The sequence below is a fragment of the Larus michahellis genome, chromosome 23 (assembly GCF_964199755.1).
Source record: "Larus michahellis chromosome 23, bLarMic1.1, whole genome shotgun sequence".
Lineage (NCBI taxonomy): Eukaryota > Metazoa > Chordata > Aves > Charadriiformes > Laridae > Larus > Larus michahellis.
This window is the reverse complement of record NC_133918.1, coordinates 2,996,127-3,017,474: the sequence shown is the minus strand read 5'-3', so window position 1 is coordinate 3,017,474 and position 21,348 is coordinate 2,996,127. Positions and strand designations below refer to the sequence as shown.

The following is a 21,348-nucleotide window of genomic DNA, read 5'->3' as shown; positions in this document are numbered from 1 at the left end:
CGTGCCTCCTCGTCTTGAGCGGCCAGCAAAGAGTGAGAGCGCTCAAATTGCAAAAAGCACCGAGGAATCGGAGTTGAGGCGTCAACGTGTTTGCATTAACCACAAGAAATCCGACTCCTTGCTACGCTCTTTGTTTTCCAAACCCTCGCCTCCCCCCACGAATGGCTTTGAAGCACCACCTAGCCCGGACCAGGGATTTTTGCAGATGCTGCGGAGTCAGGTTGGGGCTACACTGAGTCTTATCAACCCCATCCTGCAGCCAACACAGGCCCCAGATGTGCTCAGAAGAGGAAGCGTAACAGGAATAGACCTCATTCCCAGTTTCCATGTTTGGCTGGTTGTCATGGAGATCGCCAGGAACCCCTATAGCTAATGAATGGTCATTCCTGACAATTCCAAGCCGCAGACCCTTGGGGAGTTAATGGGTGGGATCTCTGCCATTACACATGCTCTTACACTGAGCCATGCTATTCCGCTTGCAAACGGCTTCCTGAAAATATCCCTGTAGACATTTTTAACTTTCCTAATTAGCGTGTCTAGGATGTAAGCGGAGTAGAGGTTCACGGTTGCTGTGGACATCTGCCTTCACCCATGTGCTGCATGGAGTCCTGCTGGAAGGGGTGGGACATTTCAGTGCAGAAAGTGGGTTCCAATACTGCTGGTTCAGCCGAGCCAACGCACGAAACCTCGTTGTTTCCCCGTTTCCAGCACTCAGGGTGCTGTGCTGACCAGGGACGCTGCCCTGGCTTTGCCTACCCTACTTAACCCAAGTTCACCTTGCCAGGACCTGTCTCATAGAATCACAGACTGGTTTGGGTGGGAAGGGACCTTAAAGGCCACCCAGTGCCACCCCCCTGCCCTGGGCAGGGACACCTCCCACCAGACCAGGCTGCTCCAAGCCCCGTCCAACCTGGCCTTGAACCCCTCCAGGGATGGGGCAGCCACAGCTTCTCTGGGCAACCTGGGCCAGGGGCTCACCCCCCTCACAGCAAAGAGTTTCTTCCCAAGATCTCATCTCAATCTCCCCTCTTCCAGTTTCAAACTGTCTCTCCTCCTACAAGAGGTAATAAAGACCAACGCGCTACTCTTTGCCAATCATGGCTATAATTTATGCCAGAAATGCAGCTTGGACTCATTAAAAAAGAATAATCAGTTTCAGACTATTTAAAATTCCCACTCTGAGGCTATCAAACATTTATGTACAACAGTTGGAAGGCACCTTCTCTATTGCTCCCTTTCCCCAGTGCTAAATGAAAACAATAGAATCTTTTGTAGGGAATGTTTCCCTGGGATATAAAGCATAACTCGGTGCCATTATTTTGCAGGGAAATGTTAATTTCAGCAACTCAGTCTGATTTCTTTGAAGGAGATCTCAAACTGAATATTTCCATAAACATGAGCATTTTTCAAATGTTTTGCAACACCTGAATTGAAAGAGTATCTGAACCTGAAATATTTACAACTTTATTTCACATCCAATTTAAATCATTGCTTGGCTTTCATGAAAAAAAAAAAAAAAAAAAAAGAAAAAGGCGTTTAAAATTAACATTTTACTCCCTTTCAACTGGTTCTCACTATCCCTTTGGGAAAATGGGTAGTTTTTGACAAGGAACTTTTGAAAAGAAGCATTTTGCTTGAAAATTTTCACAAGCAAAAAGATAGCTTCCCCCCCTTCTGTAACATCCATCTACGCCAGCAGGGTGTCACCGAGTAAATTAATTTTATGAGTTTATGAGTCATTAAAAATGAGTTTGCAAGGGGAATTCAGATCCCTGGGTAAAAGTTTGCAAGGGGAATTCAGATCCCTGGGTAAAGACGCAGAAGGAGAAACAATTGCACTACTTTCCTTAAAAATAAAGCCTAGAAACAGGAATATGCCCAACGTGTCAGCAGATCTGCAGAGTCCAAGCTAAAAGGAAGGCGAAGGGACCGAAGAGCTTCTCCTCTGCGCTTCCAGCCTGTCCTTTCTCCGGCACCATTTGGCTGGAATCCCCTCGTGAGCCAGGCTGTGGGGCTGGGTGAATTCCTTCTTCACCAAATAAATAAATAGAGCACGGAGGAAGATGAGATTTTTTTTTTCTTTGCTAAAAATCAAATTCCTTCTCATAATAAACAACGCTTTCGCTGAAGGCTTTTTCTTAAAACAGTAAGGACAAACGTTGCTTGTAAGTAATCCCCGGGGAGCCGCAGACCTCGCTGGGGTGAGGTCACTGCAACACATGCCCCAGGCGCTGGCGGCCTTCCACGCTGCTTCCTAAAAGCTCCAGCAAGCGAGTACCGGGGAGCAAGGAGAACAGCTATCAAGCCAAATATCTATTTTTTCTTTTTTCAATGCGTGATTTCCATCAGCGGGAGGCTTGGTCCCCCAGGCCACGGGACCACAACCTTGCAATTCTTTCTGGGTTTTTGGAGCAAGACAAACAGTCAGCCCTGGGAGCGAGCGGGAGCCCGCGCAACCAAGGCAAGGCACCGAGCTGGTAGATCCCTCTCAAACTTCCACCCAAAAAGATTCCCACACAACCTGGGCTGGTGGGAGGTGTCCCTGCCCAGGGCAGGGGGTTGGAACTGCATGATCTTTAAGGTCCCTTCCAACCCGAACCATTCTAGAATTCTGTATGTATTCTGGTATCTGAAGGGGGCCTACAAGAAAGCTGGAGAGGGACTTTTTACAAGGGCATGTAATGACAGGGCAAGGGGTAATGGCTTCAAACTAAAAGAGGGGAGATTGAGATGAGATCTTGAGAAGAAATTGTTTGCTGTGAGGGGGGTGAGCCCCTGGCCCAGGCTGCCCAGAGAAACTGTGGCTGCCCCATCCCTGGAGGGGTTCAAGACCAGGTTGGACGGGGCTTGGAGCAGCCTGGGCTGGTGGGAGGTGTCCCTGCCCAGGGCAGGACGTTGGAACTGGATGATCTTTAAGGTCCCTTCCAACCCAAACCATTTCATGATTCTATGAATTCTGGCTGCCTGTGATGGGGGTGTTCCCTAGAAAGCCCATGGAGAATCAAAGAATCGGAACGGACCTCTGGAGATCATCTCCTCCAACCCCCAGCCGGGTCACAGGAACGCATCCAGGCGGGGTTGGAATGTCTCCAGAGACGGAAACCCCACCACCTCTCTGGGCAGCCTGTGCCAGGGCTCTGCCACCCTCACAGCAAAGAATTTTTTCTTTTATGTTCAGTTCCTTCCTCTGTTCCAGTTTGTGCCCGTTACCCCTTGTCCTGTCCCTGGGCACCACTGAAAAGCATCTGGCCCCATCCTCCTGACACCCACAAAAGTAACTACTGCCGAAACCCGGGATTGAACCAGGGACCTTTAGATCTTCAGTCTAACGCTCTCCCAGCTGAGCTATTTCAGCTGTATGCCCTGTTACCAGAGGGCTGGCCATGCCTCCGGGGACCTGCCGGGAGAGCTGATAACTCACAAATTAAATGCTCAATGGAGCAGTTAGAGATAAAGCAACTATAAATCCACTAGATAGAAGGAAGAAACTTTTTACGATGAGGATGGTGAGCCCCTGGCCCAGGTTGCCCAGAGAAGCTGTGGCTGCCCCATCCCTGGAGGGGTTCAAGGCCAGGTTGGACAGGGCTTGGAGCAACCTGGGCTGAAGATGTCCCTGCTGGTTGCAGGAGGGTTGGACTGGATAGCCTTTAAAGATCCCTTCCAACCTAAACCATTCTATCATTCTGTGATTCATGCCTTACTCATAGCAAGACCATGAACGTATGGGAAAGTGCATGAGGTGAAGGGGGGCAACACCCAAAAGCCACCAGCCAAACAACAAACCTGAAAGGAGCCAACCAAAAATCCTGCGATTATTTCTGTTGCACTAAATGCGAATGCAGAGATTTTACAGCATCGATCGTAGGTCTCTGCAGACAATGCACCTCTAAATTTCTGCTAAGCCTCTCGGGCTGTGTCAGTACGTGACAGCTTTGGCGAGGGGGGGGATGGTGGACGCGGGGAGAACAGCGTGAGGGTCTCCGTAAAGGGCTCCTTTCTCATGGAATACTTTCTCTACCTAGTCATTTCCTTACCTCATACAAACACAGCCGCATTCCTGATGTTTAACTGTTTGGACTTTTGCAGAAAAGAAAAAGCTGGCTGGGGCAGTTTATAAGGCCAGACATTCCAAGTGCTGAAAAAACATATTCAAAGGAAATAGTAAAGGGAGAACTTTTTTAAGTTTTCCTGTCCTATTTTTACAGTTTCCTGTCAAAGTCTTAGCCCGATGAAACCTGAGATAGAGCTCCATGCACAACCCTCCTCCAAGGGCTCTCCACTCCAGCAGCATCTGAAGCACAAAGCACACACACGGCAATGTGGGGCCAGTAGTTCCAGCAGTTGTAGAAATGTCTGGGAGGGTTGGAGCAGGAGCCTGGCGCTGCCACACTGTGTCCTCCGTCTGGAGGAGACCACGGGGTCAGAATGCCATGGGCTGTTGAATCGCTGCCTGGTCAGCCAGCGCAGAGATGGAGGCGCAAGAGTGGAGGTGCTGGAGGTGGCATGGGGCTTTGATAGCTCCGGACTCTTCCAAACACACACTCTTGCCCCAGGTGGAAGCCTTGAACCTCTCAGACTCCTTTAGAAGATATCATGGCTGTGGGCAGGCTCCTGGATATCGGGGGAAAGAGAACGTGGAGATGGTGGCTGCGCTGGGCTGAGCTGTGACTGGATTTGGGGGGGTTCCTCCTGGACAACCGATTGTGTGCTCCTGATAGGGCTGAGCGAGGGAAGGAGAAATTTGTGTTTGCCAGGTGGGAAGCATTTCAGGGCAGAGCGTTTGTGGACTTTGCCTACTTTCCTCTGGGGACAATGAGTTTGGAGGAGGTGATGGCAAGGACACTATTGAGCAAGGACTTCCAAACACTGTGGTTGGTTTTACGGCTTTTGCCAGATTGTATTAATGTTGCTATGGATGAGCTGCAGTCATCTTCATCTTGCTGCGTTTCAAAGGTGGCAAGGGAGTGCATGGCTTGTGCTAGGGAGGGCAAGGTGGTCTTTGGAAGAGGCGTATCAACAGCTAAAGTATCTTGAAATAGAAGGAAGAAGTCTCAGCAGTGACCAAGCAGACACAAATAGCATGTTACGAGATTCTTCTCAGACTGAATTAACGGAAGTGGAAACATTGCACTCTCCATAGCATCTTCTTATCCCAGTACACTCCAGCAGGCTTTGTCTTTGCATTCAATGAGAAGCGTTCCAGGTCCCTGCCCCAAATGGGGTATGTGGACCCTGTTTGGCTGGACTGGCCTGGAGCTCCTGGGCCACCATGAGCTGGGTGCCCATTCACAGAACTGCCCAAGGGCCTTGAGTAGACGTGGACCAAGCAATGGCTCTCCTGCCAGTCTGTGCTCCTCCTCCTCCATCTTCACGGGCTTGCAGAGAACAGAGGTTGGTGCACAGCCTTGGGCTGAAATCAGTGCACCTGAACTGCAGACATTCATGCGTCTACCTCCAAACGTGCTCCACTGAGCCTGCGACTCTGATGTGAAGTCCCATCACACTCCTCCCAGTCAGCTGGCAGAGGGAATCTCCAGATTGGAGTGAAAAGTGAAACCAAGCATTTATCTTCAGGCCACTTTTCTTCCACAAGGATCAGCAGGTTCAACAACATCAGGATACTCTTGCTCATGGACGCCCCTCCCCACAGGGAGAAGGAAAGCCATGTGTCACTGCATCCAAGAGCGATGAAGGGTCAGAACATAAGACAGTCACCTTCCTGCCCAGCCCAGGGCACACTATGCAGAGACAGGTGCCCACTGCAGAGACGAGAAGGTCCCAACCCATGCTGGTCGAGCCTCCTTGGCTCACTCAGCTACAGCTGACTCAAATGCTCCTGTGTTTCTCCGTGGCCATGCAAATGGCTTGCCTTCGGACAAGGTTGACTCCTCCATCTCTTTGCAAAGACCCTCTTTGCTATTACCTGTACCTCTGCTGAATTTTACCTATTCAGGCTGAAACAGGTTTGTACCCAGGCTAAGCAGTTTTGGAAAATTCCAGTCAAAACATTCCTGTCAGATTTAAAGATAAACCTTGGGAATGCTGTTTCTGTGAAGGGTCTCCGGAGGAAATTAATTCTGATTCCGGAGGCTGGTTCCCATTGTGCGCAGTGAACTGGCCTCTGAGCCACATGCTGAACACCAAGCAGAAAACAACGGTCTTAAGTAGCTGTGCTTTGGGAGTGCTGCCCACCCTCTGGCAGGGGGGAAAGTAGTGTGTGATTGTCTCATTAACGCTCGTACCATAAAGCCCATGGGCACACAGGAAAATTATACGTGCAGGATGCGTCTACATCCCACCAGTGCTCCCAGCAGACTATGACTGGCTTTCCGCAGAGATCAGAGGGAAATGTGGTTTCACGGAACTATAATTATATTATCAAGTAAACCTGTCTGCAGGAGAAAAATGGCAACCTACAATTGAGTACAGAGTTGAACTCCACTCATGGTGAAGTTTCTGCCAGACCTTTCTGCATAAATGCGGGCAAGTTATAGCAGTAGATGTCAGAGCTCTTTGGACTACAATTGATTACAGAATCATACAATGTGTTGGGTTGGAAGGGACCTCTAAAGGTTCAACCCCCTGCAGCGAGCAGGGACAGCTTGAACTAGATCAGGTCGCTCAGAGCCTCATCCAGCCTGGCCTTGAATGTCTCCAGGGATGGGGCCTCCACCCCCTCCCTGGGCAACCTGGGCCAGTGTCTCACCACCCTCCGTGTAAAGAACTTCTTCCTCATGGCTGATCTAACCCTGCCCTGCTCTAGTTTAAACCATTGCCCCTCGTCCTATGGCTCCATGCCCTTGCAAACAGCCCCTCCCCAGCTTTCTTGTAGGCCCCCTTCAGGGACTGGAAGGCATTATCAAAATGCTTTCTCTACCACAATGTAGAGAAATAGGAGCTTATGCCTCACCTTTGGAGGCAGGCTGAGGAGAAGGAGCTCCATCACATACCTCAGCTACGAGTTCTGCTTTATGTCTTAACAGCTGGACTAGCAGAGCGCTAGGAGAAGTCAGCGGAAGGCCTGGTTTCTAACGAGGATGAGAAATCTCTTTGTAAACACAGCCTTTTATTAAAAAGCTCATCTGGCAGGGAAAAAAAAAATAATCTTAACCACTGCCAGTAGCATTGCTCCATAAGATTTTTGGTTGAATTTCAAGCTTAATCTGGAATTGATAGGGAGAACAGCTTGCCAAGAGCCGGGCAAACTCATGTCTCAGCTGCACACTCTGCTCACACCACCCAGACGGCTTTGAGTGGGCACGGCAGAAAGCAGCCACCAGAGCCAGGGCTCTCCCTTAGAATGATAGAGTTGTTAGGGTTGGAAGGGACCTTAAAGATCATCTAGTTCCAACCCCCCTGCCATGGGCAGGGACACCTCCCACCAGATCAGGTTGCTCCAAGCCCCGTCCAGCCTGGCCTTAAAAACTTCCAGGGATGGGGCCTCCACCACCTCTCTGGGCAACCTGTTCCAGTGTCTCACCACCCTCGTGGTGAAGAACTTCTCCCTAACGTCCAGTCTGAATCATCCCATCTCTAGTTTTAATCCATTCCCTCTAGTCCTACCATTACCCCACTTCCTAAAACGTCCCTCCCCAGCTTTCTTGTAGGCCCCCTTAAGATACTGGTAGGCCACTTGTCTTTTTCCTACCCCAGAGAACTGAATTCCAAGAAATTAATAAGAATCCATGACACATGGGAAATGCCTTGCATCTCAGCAGATGCGTGTGGAGGCCCAGGCAAAGGAAATTTCAGTTCGGTCTCAGGAGCCACATCCCGGTCAGGGTTTCTGGGATCTCTCCGTTTCTCTGGGATTGTTGATGTGTGTTGCTCTGCTTTTGGGAGAGTGGCTGGATTGGGGCTCAGTTTCACAACGTGCATGGACCTCAGGCACAGCCAGAGGTTGTGTGTGGAGGAGGTATTTTTGCCAACCTGACATTTATTCCCAGAACAAAATTTCTACTGGGCAACTCGAATGAATTTGCTGTACCTTCAACTGAAATGCGAAGGCTGCGATTAAAGACCTTTCCGAGTTATCACAGATATTGAATTTCCATGAACTATTTGTGGTCCCTTTCGTGTTAGCATGATGCATGTTCTTGCACGCCTGGGCTCTGGGGGAGTTTCCAGCTAAAGGCATGAAATATGTACATCCCAACTCATTACTTCACTAGAAGCAGCACTTTGGATGTTCGGGATTGTGACCTGAGTTAGGAAGGAGGGAGCAAAGGGACCACGTTTGCCATCGGCTGCTTCCTGCTATGGCTTTCGCATGCACGCATGGGGATCAGCCACATCCTGTGTGGCTGCTTCGTTTCTCCTAAGCCTCCAAATTAGACTGAAAATGTAGAAAAAAAAAAAAAAATCATTATGAAGAGGAAACAGAAAAGCTGAGACAAAGCCACTCTTAATAAGTCTTCTCAGGAGGGGGGTTGGAGAGGCCCTGCAAGCAAGAATAATGGGGTATTCTGCAATATTCCCACCATCTGGAAATCTGAGTGGATTAAAGCACAATTTATGCTGAGACACTCACTCGCATCCATCTGTACGTTACAAGATGGTGTTTTGGATCACATCTTCTGTTTATATATGGCCTGGGGTGTATGTCACTAGAAAGGCTACGGCTGGAAGGAACGCTAGAAATCATTTGGGATTTCTCTTTCCCTTAGACAAGACTGACTACCAGAATTAGACCTAACTAATACTTCCATAACTTCACTCTTAAACACCTACCGATATGAAAATCCACAGCCTCCTTACACAATTCTTCTAATGCTTAAATATTTCAGGACAATGGACGCGTGACAGTTAGACTGATAGAAATTAAATGAAAATATGAGGATGAGAGGAACTACTGTCCTATACAGTAAGGATCTTTGAGAAATTGATATAGCATATAAAAATATGTTCATCTGGGGACTTGCATTAGTCTGACTCATTGTGAATGGAGATTTCTTCCAGGACTGGAATTGTACCAGTTAGAAGGAACCCCGGGTTCACTTGCACCCCCCTCCCAAAAGACATCAAAATCCTTTTGAAACTTTGGAGACGCTACAGACACAGACGTGTTACGGAGGCTCAGAAATCCTCCCTGAGTGCACATCAAAGGAGATTTTCATGTTATGTACACGCTAAAATACAAAAAGGTGTATCTTGATACAAGCAGAATAATGGAGATGCAGAAAGAACACAGGAGCGGGTTAGCACCAGCTTTAAAGGAAAGGTATGGAGCGGTGACTTAGATGCTGTCTGTCCCATTTCCCATGTGCTACGTCTTTTTTACACCTGGGACCTGCTTTATATCAGGTTATATTATAACCTCATATAACCAGGGATACAGCTGGTTATATCCCAAGGTCCTGATACTTTATGGTGCTTTTGGAGAAGCACTGGACACGCAGAACACGATCTGCTCTTCACTGACTGCTGCTGTGGTTTCACCTGGAGACCTGTCACAAAAAGACTGACCAAGGCTCTGCCATGGCGTGGGATCAAGGTCCACACACAGGCTCCCACAATTCCTCTTTGTCATGTGTTTAATCTCTCTAAGCACGGCAATTTTTGAAAGCCCATGTCCTCCTGACTCAATGGTTGACAGTCCTTCTTGAGGTGTTTGGAAAGCAATAGGAGAAATAAGAATCTCTTGAGAACAGCAATGAATTGTTGAAAGACATGGATTCTGTTGGTGAGAAGCTGCTGTTTGGGAGCATTTTCACTTCAATCCAACCCAGTCATGGTTATGGTTTTGGTAAGAGAGCAGTGCAGCAATGAGAACTATGGCAGAACGGGAGATACTTGTTGCCTCTTCCATAGACATTGCATGTCTAGGACCCACTGTGGCTCTAATCCTTGCATTTTTTCACGTGTTTGAAACACTGTGTGCAGCAATAGGGCTTTGTTTTCTTGTACTGGCTAGTGAAGAGCCAGAACTCAGACACTGGATGCCAGTTTTAAGTTTGCTATGACCTTTAAATATACACAATCCCTTCCAAGGCTCTTCACGGGATATGGGACTTGGGAACAACTAGGCTGGGCTTCAAGAGCACAGCCAGCTTTCAGCTCAGCCCAGAAGTGTTTGCACTGAAGGACGCCACCCCAAGAGTTCGTTAATTAAACTTTTGGAAACCTTGCACCTCGATAGGAGAGGACATGCAGACCTAGCAAGTGCCTTCTGAACCAGACGAATCGCAGGAACCACAGACAGTCCCCACAAGATCAAGAATATTACTCCCAAAATCTTTTTTTCCAAAGTGAAAGGAGATATTCTTTCACCAGAGGTAGCAACTGGCATCCACAGTGAAGACTTCAGCATTTGGATAGGAAAAAACCCAAATTAAACCTCATCCTTGGAACACAAGAGAAGCTTCCACACCTTCACCTCCATCAAATGTTGTCACTTTTTACAACAATTTTTTCCTACTTGAAGGAGGGTAAAATCAGAGACATGACACCAAAATGTTTCATTTTTCTGTAAAACTATTAAAAAAAGAAGTTGGCCTCTCTCCCCCGAGATTCATTTTTTCTGTGCTACAGCTTTTCCTCCAACACTGATGTAATGTGAGTTCATGTTACCAAAGGCTGCTGGGGTTATACAATATATGCACTAATTCTTCATCCCTGAAGATGTCAAGTAGAGGGAGGAAATGATGCTAAGGTGCTCTGAGTACCAAGCTATTACGGTGTTTACCTCTGAAGTGGAGTATTTCCTGAATGAAGTGTGAAGGTGGTCAGATTGCTTCCATTACAAAGCCGCCTCTTACTGGAGCCCTAAGCTGTTGAACACGCCGCTTGTTGAGTGCACGGCAGCACAAGGAACTCAGTTTATTACAGTTTATAAAGAAAATTATCCCTTTTTACGATTATGGCAAAAGAAATTCAAAATAAAGCACAATTAAATGCCCAAACAAATCTGTAATCTGACAGATTTGTAGGGTTTGAATGTCGCCTTTTCATCAACACAGATGGGCACATTTTTCAGCGTTTGCCCGTCTGAACTGACACCCCAAACCCTGTCGGAAAGCTCACCGCCAGAGAGCCAAGGAACGGCTAACGGCCCCACCAGAAACAACAGCAATTGTACAAAGCTGATGAGCCTTTCTGAGAATCCCGGCTCCTCAGCACAGGTAATTATCTGGACTAATGCAGCTCTGTGTTCTTTGACACAAGTTAATATCTTTGCGTGGTATTACCTCCTGTACACACAACAATACGAAACCGTGGCACCGCGCTGTGCCTTGCAGCAGAGAGAAGCCTACAGAGAACTACCTTTACACTGTTCAGGCATTTACAGATTTAAAATCTGTAAGAATGAATTGGTCTGAAGTCCAACATCATCCGCAGATGAGGATACAGCCCTCAGGCTACAAAGTGTGTTTGACCAAAGGCCATTCCTGAAGTAATGCACACGCTTCCCAGGTGTCCTTGGGAAGAAACGTCCCTGAGGAAGACTGGCACTTCAGCTTGGAGAAACCACTTAAGAGAAGGAATCCCTTGGGATTCTTGGTTATGCCTGTGCTGATCTCGAGGGGTTTATCCTACAGAGCTCTTTGGGAGGGGAGCAGATGAGTGGCAGAGGAGCAGACAGACAAGGTCCCCAAATATAACAGCAAGTTGCAAGGCCAAAGAGTCAGCAATTCAGTATCATCTGTGTGCTAGGTACCATCTGGCCTGCTTCTGCTACGCTTGAAACACAGATACCACTGAATTTTGATAATGAGGGGCTCTTTACAAACCACATTTCCTGGCATTTATTTCAGGCTGAAAATAGTCAGTGTCTTTTCTTAGCTTGAGGTAACATCTCCACCTGTAAAAGCACATCGTCAAATATCCAGTGTGTCCATGCTGGCTGGAGGCGAACCAACTCGTGGTCCAGAAGCCAACCAGCCACAGCGGTATGAGCTGGAGCGAGTCCATCCTTCCTATCAGACTGGTCTCTTAACACAACTTTTCGGTCTGAGGCATCTCATGGTTTATTTAACACTGCGGCTCCAGCCTGGAGATGACTTACTTGGGAACACCAACAAGAGCAAATGCTCAGTTGACTGTATCTCAACACAGTCCTGCCTCGATCATGCTCTTATCACTGTTAGCAGTTGATTTACCGGCTCTCCTGCAACCCTTTGTTGACTCTTCACAGTTCCCATATGGCAGAAAAATGTTTATTATTTTACAGAGAAACATAACGGCGTGATTTAATGAGCTGCCCAAACAAGCGCAAGCAGTGGGCCAGGCTCAGGATGGAGGAGCAGAGCTCATACTGCTTTGTCCTGTGCTCAGAACATAAAATATCCACATTATCCAGCTGTGGTTCAAACCAACTGACCCATTTCAGTAATGGGGCTGGGAGAGATGGAGAGATGTATCCTACAACACGCCCTCTCTTCTGCAGGCTGAGGGTGGTCCGATCCGCCAGCCCAGATGGTTCCTGTAAGCAGACATCTCGCAGCACAGAACTGAGGGAAATCACACAATCACAGAATGTCAGGGTTGGAAGGGCCCTCTGGAGATCATCTCCTCCAACCCCCGGCCACAGCAGGGTCACCCACAGCAGGTGGCACAGGAACGCGTCCAGGCGGGGTTGGGATGTCTCCAGAGACGGAGACTCCCCCACCGCTCTGGGCAGCCTGTGCCAGGGCTCTGCCACCCTCACAGCAAAGAATTTTTTCTTTTATGTTCGGATGGAACTTCCTCTGTTCCAATTTGTGCCCGTTGCCCCTTGTCCTGTCCCTGGGCACCACTGAGAAGAGCCTGGCCCCATCCTCCTGACACCCCCCCTTTAGATATTGATAAGCGTTGTACGTGTGGCATTATCTCTGTGTTTAGTAGTTAGCAATGGTTCCCTCATGAGAACCATCACAGTAGCTACTCTGCGTGGGAAGGAGAAAGGTGAACGATGTCTCAACTAGACTGTGACGCGCATTAGTGGAAGCTCTCTGCCTGCGGAGATGCAGGCAGGAATCCGAGGAATTTCCAGAGGACTCAACCACGTACCCAGCCGTGCTATGAGAGCATCACTACGGAGCCTTGGGCTGCAACTTCTGCTTCCTACATATGAAGCTACTGAATTCAAGCTCTGCTTTCAATTAATCTTTCTTCAAAAAATATCTTTAGGAACGAGACTCAGAGCTAAACTGAGAGCTATGGATGATCCGTGTTGCTTCTGAGCCCGCTACTTGAGTCTGCTGTTCCCGGAGACTCCCAAGGATGCTTGTAAACCTGTCAAATACCGTGGCTGCTTTCAATGGAGAAACTGAACAGAAATTCACCAGTGGTCGCGTCTCCAGTAAGTCTGGCGCTGAGGGACTTCATCTTAACAGGCCTAGCCTAGCCACGGAGCAGGAATTCATTTTCTCCTTGGAAGGGTTAAGTTCTTCGCTGTCACGCTAATTATTCTCGGTAGGTCAGGCACAACCACCTCACCTGGCTGCAAACTCCCCGGCTGCCCAGCCAGGAGCCTCTTTGAAAAGTGTAACTTTTAACATCTCTTAGGAAAGCAAGCGCTCTGTTTGTCTTGGCAGGGAAGACCTGTGTATACACAGCTGGAGAGCTTGTTTTGTCTCTTAGTACAAGTCTGGACTAAACCAAATCTCTAAAGGCTTTGTAAAAATGCTCTCTTTATTTAAAGAATTTTATACATTACAAGATGTCTCCAAAGTCTGCCCCTGCTCAGACCCCTTCTTTCCCTGCCTCTCTCCTACCCCTCCGCTACCAGGCACACAGAGTCAGGATTTTTCAGTCCCTCCTGGCATTGCTGCGTCCAGAAGGTTCTTTTAAGAAATTTCCAGCTTTCTTTTCCAAACACAGCCAATGTCCGTATCGATTTATGAATCTCCATACTCCATCTCCCCATGAGCTAGAAAAAAATGGAAAGCAGCTCTACAGACATGGTTCCGGAGCTTGGGTTTAGGGTTTTAGGGGATGAAATCTCACGAGGTAGAGCCTTCAAAAGAGAAGGGCTGTTATCATAATACCTTTCCGTAACTAAAGCAATGCATATCTGCGTGTGTGTTAGAAATAGGCAGGGAGAGGGATTAAAGACTATATTACAACTGCAGTGCTGCACCGATATCTGTGTTTGCAGGAGAGGACAAAGGAGGAGGCTGGAACAATGAAAGGTTGCTTCAGTAAATGTGTGTGGAGGCTTTTAAAGAGCTTTCCCTTCTCCCCATCCAATAAATGCGAGGCTCAAGCCACAGCAGAAGCTTTTTATGGGGCACCTGCACCATTCGGTTCAGTAGATTTTTGCAAGCCAGGGAACATTGCGCAGCTAGGGTGGGTTCTGCGTATTTCTGCTGGCCGCTGTTCAAGCTGGGCTGACTGATGCCTGGGCTACCGGAAACCAACTGTTATTCCTATCTCACCCTCTAAATCTCATTGCCAAGAATCCCCAACTTGGAAAAAAAACATTAAAGGCAAGAACAGTCCAATCCTTGGACATGGAGTTAAACAGAATTAGCCCAATCTCAGGAAAGTGAGAAGCTGGAAAAGCAGAATATTTCCAGGGTGCTTTGATCTTAATCCTGGGAGTTTGCACATGGGCTTCGTGTTTCAGTTTCATTTCTGCTCTGTGCCACTCTGGCCCTGGCCAAAAATCATATCAGAGCGGTGTCGTGAGATGTCCATCTAAGCCAACGGGAAAGGGAGAAATTTCGTGTCTCAGCCAAAACCTCACTCATACCCACGCTGCCCAAACGTAAATCTGATCCAGCCACTCAGCACACGCTGGATGACATACAGCAAAGCCACATGCCACTGAGAGCCATATTCGTAGCTGGTGAAAACTGTGGTTCTTAGTGGAGCTGTTTCGATTCATACTGGATGAGCAGCTGGCATCAAACTGCGTGAGGTTTACAATAAACCAGAGTTGGCTCATGTTTCCCTTCGAAACGCTTTTACTAAAATAAGGCTCTTTCATGGAAAATCTTAAGTTCTGGTCATAATTTTCAAGGTTTTTCAAGTAAATATATTACTAAACCATAAAAATAATTTTGCAGAGGTTGGAATATTGACTTTTGGGGTTTCGGGTCAATGTTCATTTGAAAATTGTTGGCTGTTAACTTTGATGGTATCATGAGGTTTAGTTTTTGATGGTACATGGTATTGACCTCCTTCACCCAAAAGGACACATGGGATGGGTCAAATTCGGGGAATTAATCAAGTTGCTGCAGGAGTCTGATTCTATATAGTGAGAGAGGCGGGAGGCTGCAAAAATGGTCTTACTGCTACAGGAGCTGAGCACTCGCCCGGTGAACTGCCGTCTACCCGTGTCTGACGGAGTTCCTGTGAGAGCTGGCCAAGTCCTTAAACCAGCGTTTCGCATGTGGTCCTTAACTGCGTGTGGTCCCTGACTCCCGAAACATCATTCCTCTGCAAGAGCTGCAGCGTGAAGTACTCGCGGTGAGAGTGAATGCTGAGACTCCTGCAAGTCCCGCTCAGGGTAACTCAAGATGGGCACCAAAATTTGTTGGCTGCCTTGGGTCTGTCTGGGCTGGAGTTCACTTTCCTCATCGTGGTGCTCTGTTTTGCTTTAGTGGCTAAATCAGTGCGGATAACACACCGGTGTTTGGCTCCTGCTGAACGGTGCTTGCACAGCACCAAGGCTTGCTCTCCAGCTCCAGCCCACTAGTCTGGGGCTGGGCAAGAGTCTGGGATGGGACACAGCTGGGACAAGTGACCCAAATTGGTCAAAGAGATATTCCATGCCATGTGACATTGTGCTCAGCAATAAAACCTCAGGGAAAGAAAGAGGAAGGGGGGATATGAGATGCTTATGGTGTTTGTCTTCCCAAGCCACCATTACAGGTGCTGAGGTCCTGTTTCCCAAGAATTCACTGGACATCTGCCTACCGATGGGAAGCAGTGAATCAATTCCGTATTCTGCTTTGCTACCACACACAGCTTTTGTTCTCCTTATTAAACTGACATCATCTCCACCCATGAGCCTTTCTGACTTCCATCTCTCTTCTACCCATCCCACAGGAGAGGGGAGTGAGACGTAGGGTGGGTGTTTGGCTGCTGGCTGGGGTCAGCCCATCACACGGGCAGGTTGGAAAATTTTGGCTTAGGTTTCTTTTCCCTTCTCTCTTAGTGTTTAGGAAGGGACTGATGGTGTCACCTTCCCTCCATGAGGACACTGTAGTAAGGGCTTCCTGGCATTTCTAAGCCACTCTCAGGTTATCAAGACAAGAAACAGGGAAATGCCCAAGAGAAAAATACCCTTTTTGTACTCAGCACGGGGGTCTATTGATGTTTAACAAACAGCTACAAGGGGCCACATGTGGAGAGGAGGATCCAGAGACAGCGAACAGCCGTGCAGTCAGTAGGCACTGCACATCCCGCACGTGTAATAACCAGGGACCTCAGGGGGTGCTTTGGGCACAAGGTTGTCAATAGAGACTGTATCATCAGGCAGAGGAATCGAGCAGAAATTCACATACAATTGAGTATCCTTGATACACATGCTTAAATATACAACTCCTGAGCCTATGCTCTGTCAGTGATAATATCACGAAAACGTGTTCCTTACCTCTCTCACACTGGGGACCCGTGAATCCATAGACACAAGCACAACGGTTTGGTCCGATGCACCGACCTCCATTCTGACAGCCGTTTTCACACACAGCTATTTTGAAAGAGAAAGAGAACTCAGCGATTTCTGCTCTTAGTGAAACCACCGTGTGAGACGTGTGGTGCTGGCAGGACTTGGAATAGCACCTACTTTGTGTTGTTCACCCATCAAGAATCTCCTGCATGCAGTGAACTTACAGAGAAAAGTCAGATATTTTTTCCTAGAAAATTACTTCCTGTTTATGAATGAAGCCATTTATAAAAAGGCTATAAACTCTTATTTCACTTGAGAGGATTTCCTGCGCTCTGGAATCTCAGTTCATTCAAGTCAGCATTGGGATTTAAATGTCAAGGTCAAGATGAACAAATGAGAAACTGCATGAAGGCAAATGTTTAACGTATGACAACAGTGAAATGCGAGGAGAGGAGACTTGTTTGCCATTTAATCCCACATACCCAAAGCAAAGAAGAACCAGTCTGACCAGCACACAAGTATTCATTGACTTAAAATTGGACCTTAGTTGAAAACCTGCAGTCAATAGTCTAGGACTGAATTCAAAGGAGCGAGTCGCTGATTAGGTCCTGGGCTGAGGACCTAATTGAAAGGTCGCAGGAAGACTTCTGCACGTGACATGAGCAATTGCTGGTTGTGACAGATGTCATTAACTTATTAAAATCTCAGCAGCTGTAATGACTAATTAGAGGAATGCTGTTGCGACAGCTCCTGAAGTTCCTATACAGAGCTTCACACTCTGAGCTACTCAGTTGCCCAACGCCACCAACGCGTTGAAGATGAGAAGAATATCATCTCATGAAAGGTGAGGTCCACAGCAAGCTTGTACGATAGCTGAGTGTGGCCCTCACTGGTCGGGTGCCAAGCTCTGAGCTGCGGAGAGGCCAGGTACTGCTGCATTTCACAGCCTTCAAAGGCTACACCCATCTTAGAGCTGAGGAAGCCGAAATCTGCTGTGCTGGGATGCTGCCAGTGGGACTCTCCGTTGTTCCCCACCCTGTCAGTGATGTCTTGCCAATATCTGAACCGTTATGAAAACTCTACTGAGGATATTATAGGTGGAGCTGGTAGCAGCACGTAATTAAGGTTGCCTAGCGCGTTCCATTATAAGCCCCGGTTTGCTGTTACTTATAATTTTCCCAAGCTTTAGCTGTTCAGAAAGAAATTTTCCATATGGTGTGTCTGCCTTTAGTTGAACTTTTTGGAAAGTTTCAGCAAAAACGAATCAGTCAGAGCTGAGGATAAGTTTAGGGGGAAATACGGTGTTTTGCCCATCTTTACAAAAATTCTCAGAGACTTCACTGAGAACTTTAGTGATTCTCACATTGACAGAGGGATTTGAAATTTGCCTGGAAAGTTCCATTCCATCAGAGATTCTTTCAAAACCATTGTGCATACTTGCTTACTAGACACATCTTAAAGACAGCACTTGTTTGTTAATTCCACAACGTGCACGAGCAATGATTTAAAATTGCCAAATACCTTTCATGGGAAACTAGGGGGAAAGATTAACTTTCTCCCTATGAAAGGTATAGGTGCTTTGCAAAATAGAAAATCAAGTTATAAAACATTATAAACTGCCTTTCAATGACTATATTGGGGTTTCCCTATAGAAAGTCCGCGTTGTCAAATAAGCAGAGCTAAAATTGAGCCCTCCCGCCCCCACAAAGTAACCTGCCATAATTTATAATCAACACATGTTGGCGTTTTTTTTAATTTTTCTTTGTCTAGTTGAAAGAAGACTTCATTTGAACTAAAATGAAGGTTTTCCACAGAAGAACATTCCTACCGAATGTGATGTTCATCTAAAACTACCTACAGAGAAATGACATCTAATATATATTATTTTTTTAAGCAGAGAAATTATATCTAATATATCTCTATTTCTATATCCCCTACTGAGAGCGGGCTGAGATTCCAGTGGAGAGGACAACATAGTGATGACATCGAAGAGCACATCGGTGTGTGCGAGGTGACCTCTCTCGTCACGCGGCTGCGTGAATCCAGCCTTGCCTGTCAGCCCACCGCGTACCCCGCAGGTGCTGCAGGTACTTACGCTGTCCACAGTATGTCCCAGTGTAGCCCTTCTGGCAGAGGCAGGACTCCTCGTTGCAGCTCCCACCATTCATGCATCTCACGTTGCAGGTTTGGACTGTGGAGAAAAGCAGGGAAAGAAATATTACCCTCTGTATTACACCATTTTCAAAATATGCTTCTCATATTTTGGGCTGTCTAATCTTTAAAATGCCTTCATATTAGAGGCACATTAAAAGATCTATGATATGTTTCGAGGATAGAATTTTTTTGGTGGAGGAAAACCATCAACTTTTAGGATATTTCTCTTCCTTTTACAATTACTACGTGGCCTTATTAGTGAGATTCTTTTAATAGGAGAGTGTTTTTTTGAAGAAATCTGAAAAGAAAAGCACGCATCATCTTCTTTCCATGTTAGAGTTCAGCTTTCATGCTGGATTAAGGCACACTGAATGTGACTACTGTACTGTAGGAACACAATAGCAATAAATAAAGAGTTGGGAAGTTTTATACTGATGTAGACACAAAGGCAGTCTTGGTTTTAACTGTTTCATCACGACTGAATGTTTCAGGAATGTGGTATTAAAGTAGAAGAGCCCAAAAGGGGAGGCTTACTGGGAAACATTGAGTTACAAATACAGGTCAAACAGCTTTCATTCTTTACTGAAACGCCTGGAACAATGCATTCCTCCTTCGGAAGATGTGACAACTCAAACTGCAAGTGCCTGAGGTTACAGCAAGTTATGTGAAAACTGTTTTTCAGCATGTACACCACAGTTGGTGTCTGCCAGGGATAGGAGGGGCCGTGACTTGGCAGCTTGAAGAAGGAGGGGCTGGAGGGTGCGTATGTGAGTGGATGCTCAGCTGTGGCTCGTGTCTTCTCTTGTGCGTGCAACATCGGTTCCAAGCAGGGAAGAGTCGGGGCCAGGGCAAGTGAAATGTCTGTCCAAAAGGTAGTAGGACTCACAAGTGTCCAAGAGGGATAATTATATGGTTGACGCCTTGTTCATAGGAAGCCTGAAAGGAAGGAGGAGTGGAATGGGAAGGCTCAGAGCTTTGCATTCAAAATGCTCGGCACATGTGCTGTACATTTAATCCATGCATTGCTAGTGTGGTTTGAATTAGTCATGATGTCTACTACTCTTCCTATCGCTCTACGGCCAGAGATCAGGCCAAATTTAGATGAAAGCTTAATCATTAAGGAAACTAAGCTTGAAGCTTCAAAGCATTGCCCAGACTGTCAGACATGAGACCCGTCTCTCTGGGAAAAAGCACTGTTTCCAGCACGCGCTTACCCTACACCCCTCGCTACAATTAATCAGCCCTGGGAAAGCAATTACATAGAGCAAATCTGGGAGGGCTGCCCAGAGACAGAGGTAGCTAGGAAGCGTCTGTCTGTCAGAGTCGTCCATCCGTCAGAGCTCTTCCCTGCACAGCATTCAGCACATTCGGCAAGGGGTAAGGTTTAGAGAGGCTGAGGAATTTTAGGAGGTCAAGGTCTGAAAAGAGCCCTGATGCTCACCCAGATACTTTCCAACTAGTTGGCAAAGACTATTCCTGGACCTGCACGGAGCAGGTCCCATTTCTTACTTCTGCCATGATCCCAAAGGCCCTGAAGTCCCATCACCCTCTGACTTATCTCCAAGTCTGGCACTGTCAGAACCCCCTGCAGATTTGGAGTGCAGAAGAACATCTTTCAACCAAGAATTTAAAGGCCTGTTACACTTTGTCAGGATTTTCCAGGGTAGCAGAGACCAAAGTTCTAGCAAAAAGAGACTGACAGCTCGCCCTAGTTAACTTTTCCCATGATTAGATTGGATTGGATTAGTTCTACAATTTATTTTAAAGGATCAGTGGCTGCAGCTGTTCTGCCAGCCATCAGCAGTGGAGTCTGCAGGCAGGTTTTTGGTCTGCTTACTGGCTACTACTATCTAAACAGTCACTTGTAAATTACTCCTAAAATATCTTTACTCCCCGAAGTAGGAAACCAAGCTTTTTGTTATGACAGAGAGAGGCAGAGTGGCTTTTATTGCCTCTGGAATGCACAATTTGTCTGCTTTACCTCCCTGAAGCATTCATGATAAATGCAGATCCAAACACCCCCACAATGAATGCCAGATTTGATGAAGCCCCTGCAGAGAAACCCACCTCCCCACCCCCTACCCCCGGCCCCGGCGCATGCTGAAATCCACCCCAGGCTCAGGGGAACGCCAGGTCTGTGCCCAAATGTATATAGTGCTTACAGCATTCCTTGCATTCCTCCCTGATTGCTAACATATGGACCCCAGCTCCAGAAACTCTTGTGTCTCCAGCACCTTCCTCTCAGCGAAGGACGGGGAAGGTCTGCGGAGCCGCGCACACACAGGCTCTGGTGCTGAGCACTTGCCGGGGACATCTGCAGGGCTGTAGCACAACGTGGCACTTTGGAATCAGATTCTGGGAATTTCATTCTTTGAGTCACACCCTGAATGCGGTTTTGAGGTTTGGGGGGGCTAGTTCTCTGGCCTTCTATCAGATGCCTGCAAGTCACTTTATTAACAATAGCTTCCCTACAGATGGGCAATAATAGAAAATAAATTTCTGGGTTGTCTCTAGCAATGGCCATCTGAGACCTTAAAAGACTCTATAAACGCCCATTAATTTCTGCATTTCTACATAGGCCGCTAGCAAAATCAACCTTCTTAAAACAATACTGTGCCCCAGTTCTGTATCTTTGCTTGCAAGATTTTTTTTGGCTG

General features: G+C 47.2%; 1 protein-coding gene and 1 non-coding gene across 2 annotated transcripts in view; both read right to left on the bottom strand.

Annotated features, from left to right (window-relative positions):
* The window catches only part of FBN3 (fibrillin 3), a 119,651-nt gene that overhangs the window by 72,542 nt on the left and 25,761 nt on the right, over window positions 1-21,348 (bottom strand). Inside the window, exons 5-6 of the mRNA XM_074565670.1 lie at window positions 18,633-18,728; window positions 16,523-16,618 (exon numbers count right to left, since the gene is read on the bottom strand). Coding sequence (XP_074421771.1) covers window positions 16,523-16,618; window positions 18,633-18,728 — 192 coding nt within the window. The remainder of the gene's footprint in view (window positions 1-16,522; window positions 16,619-18,632; window positions 18,729-21,348) is intronic.
* On the bottom strand, window positions 3,283-3,355 carry TRNAF-GAA (transfer RNA phenylalanine (anticodon GAA)). The gene has a single exon. It is a non-coding gene; the product is annotated as a tRNA-Phe (tRNA).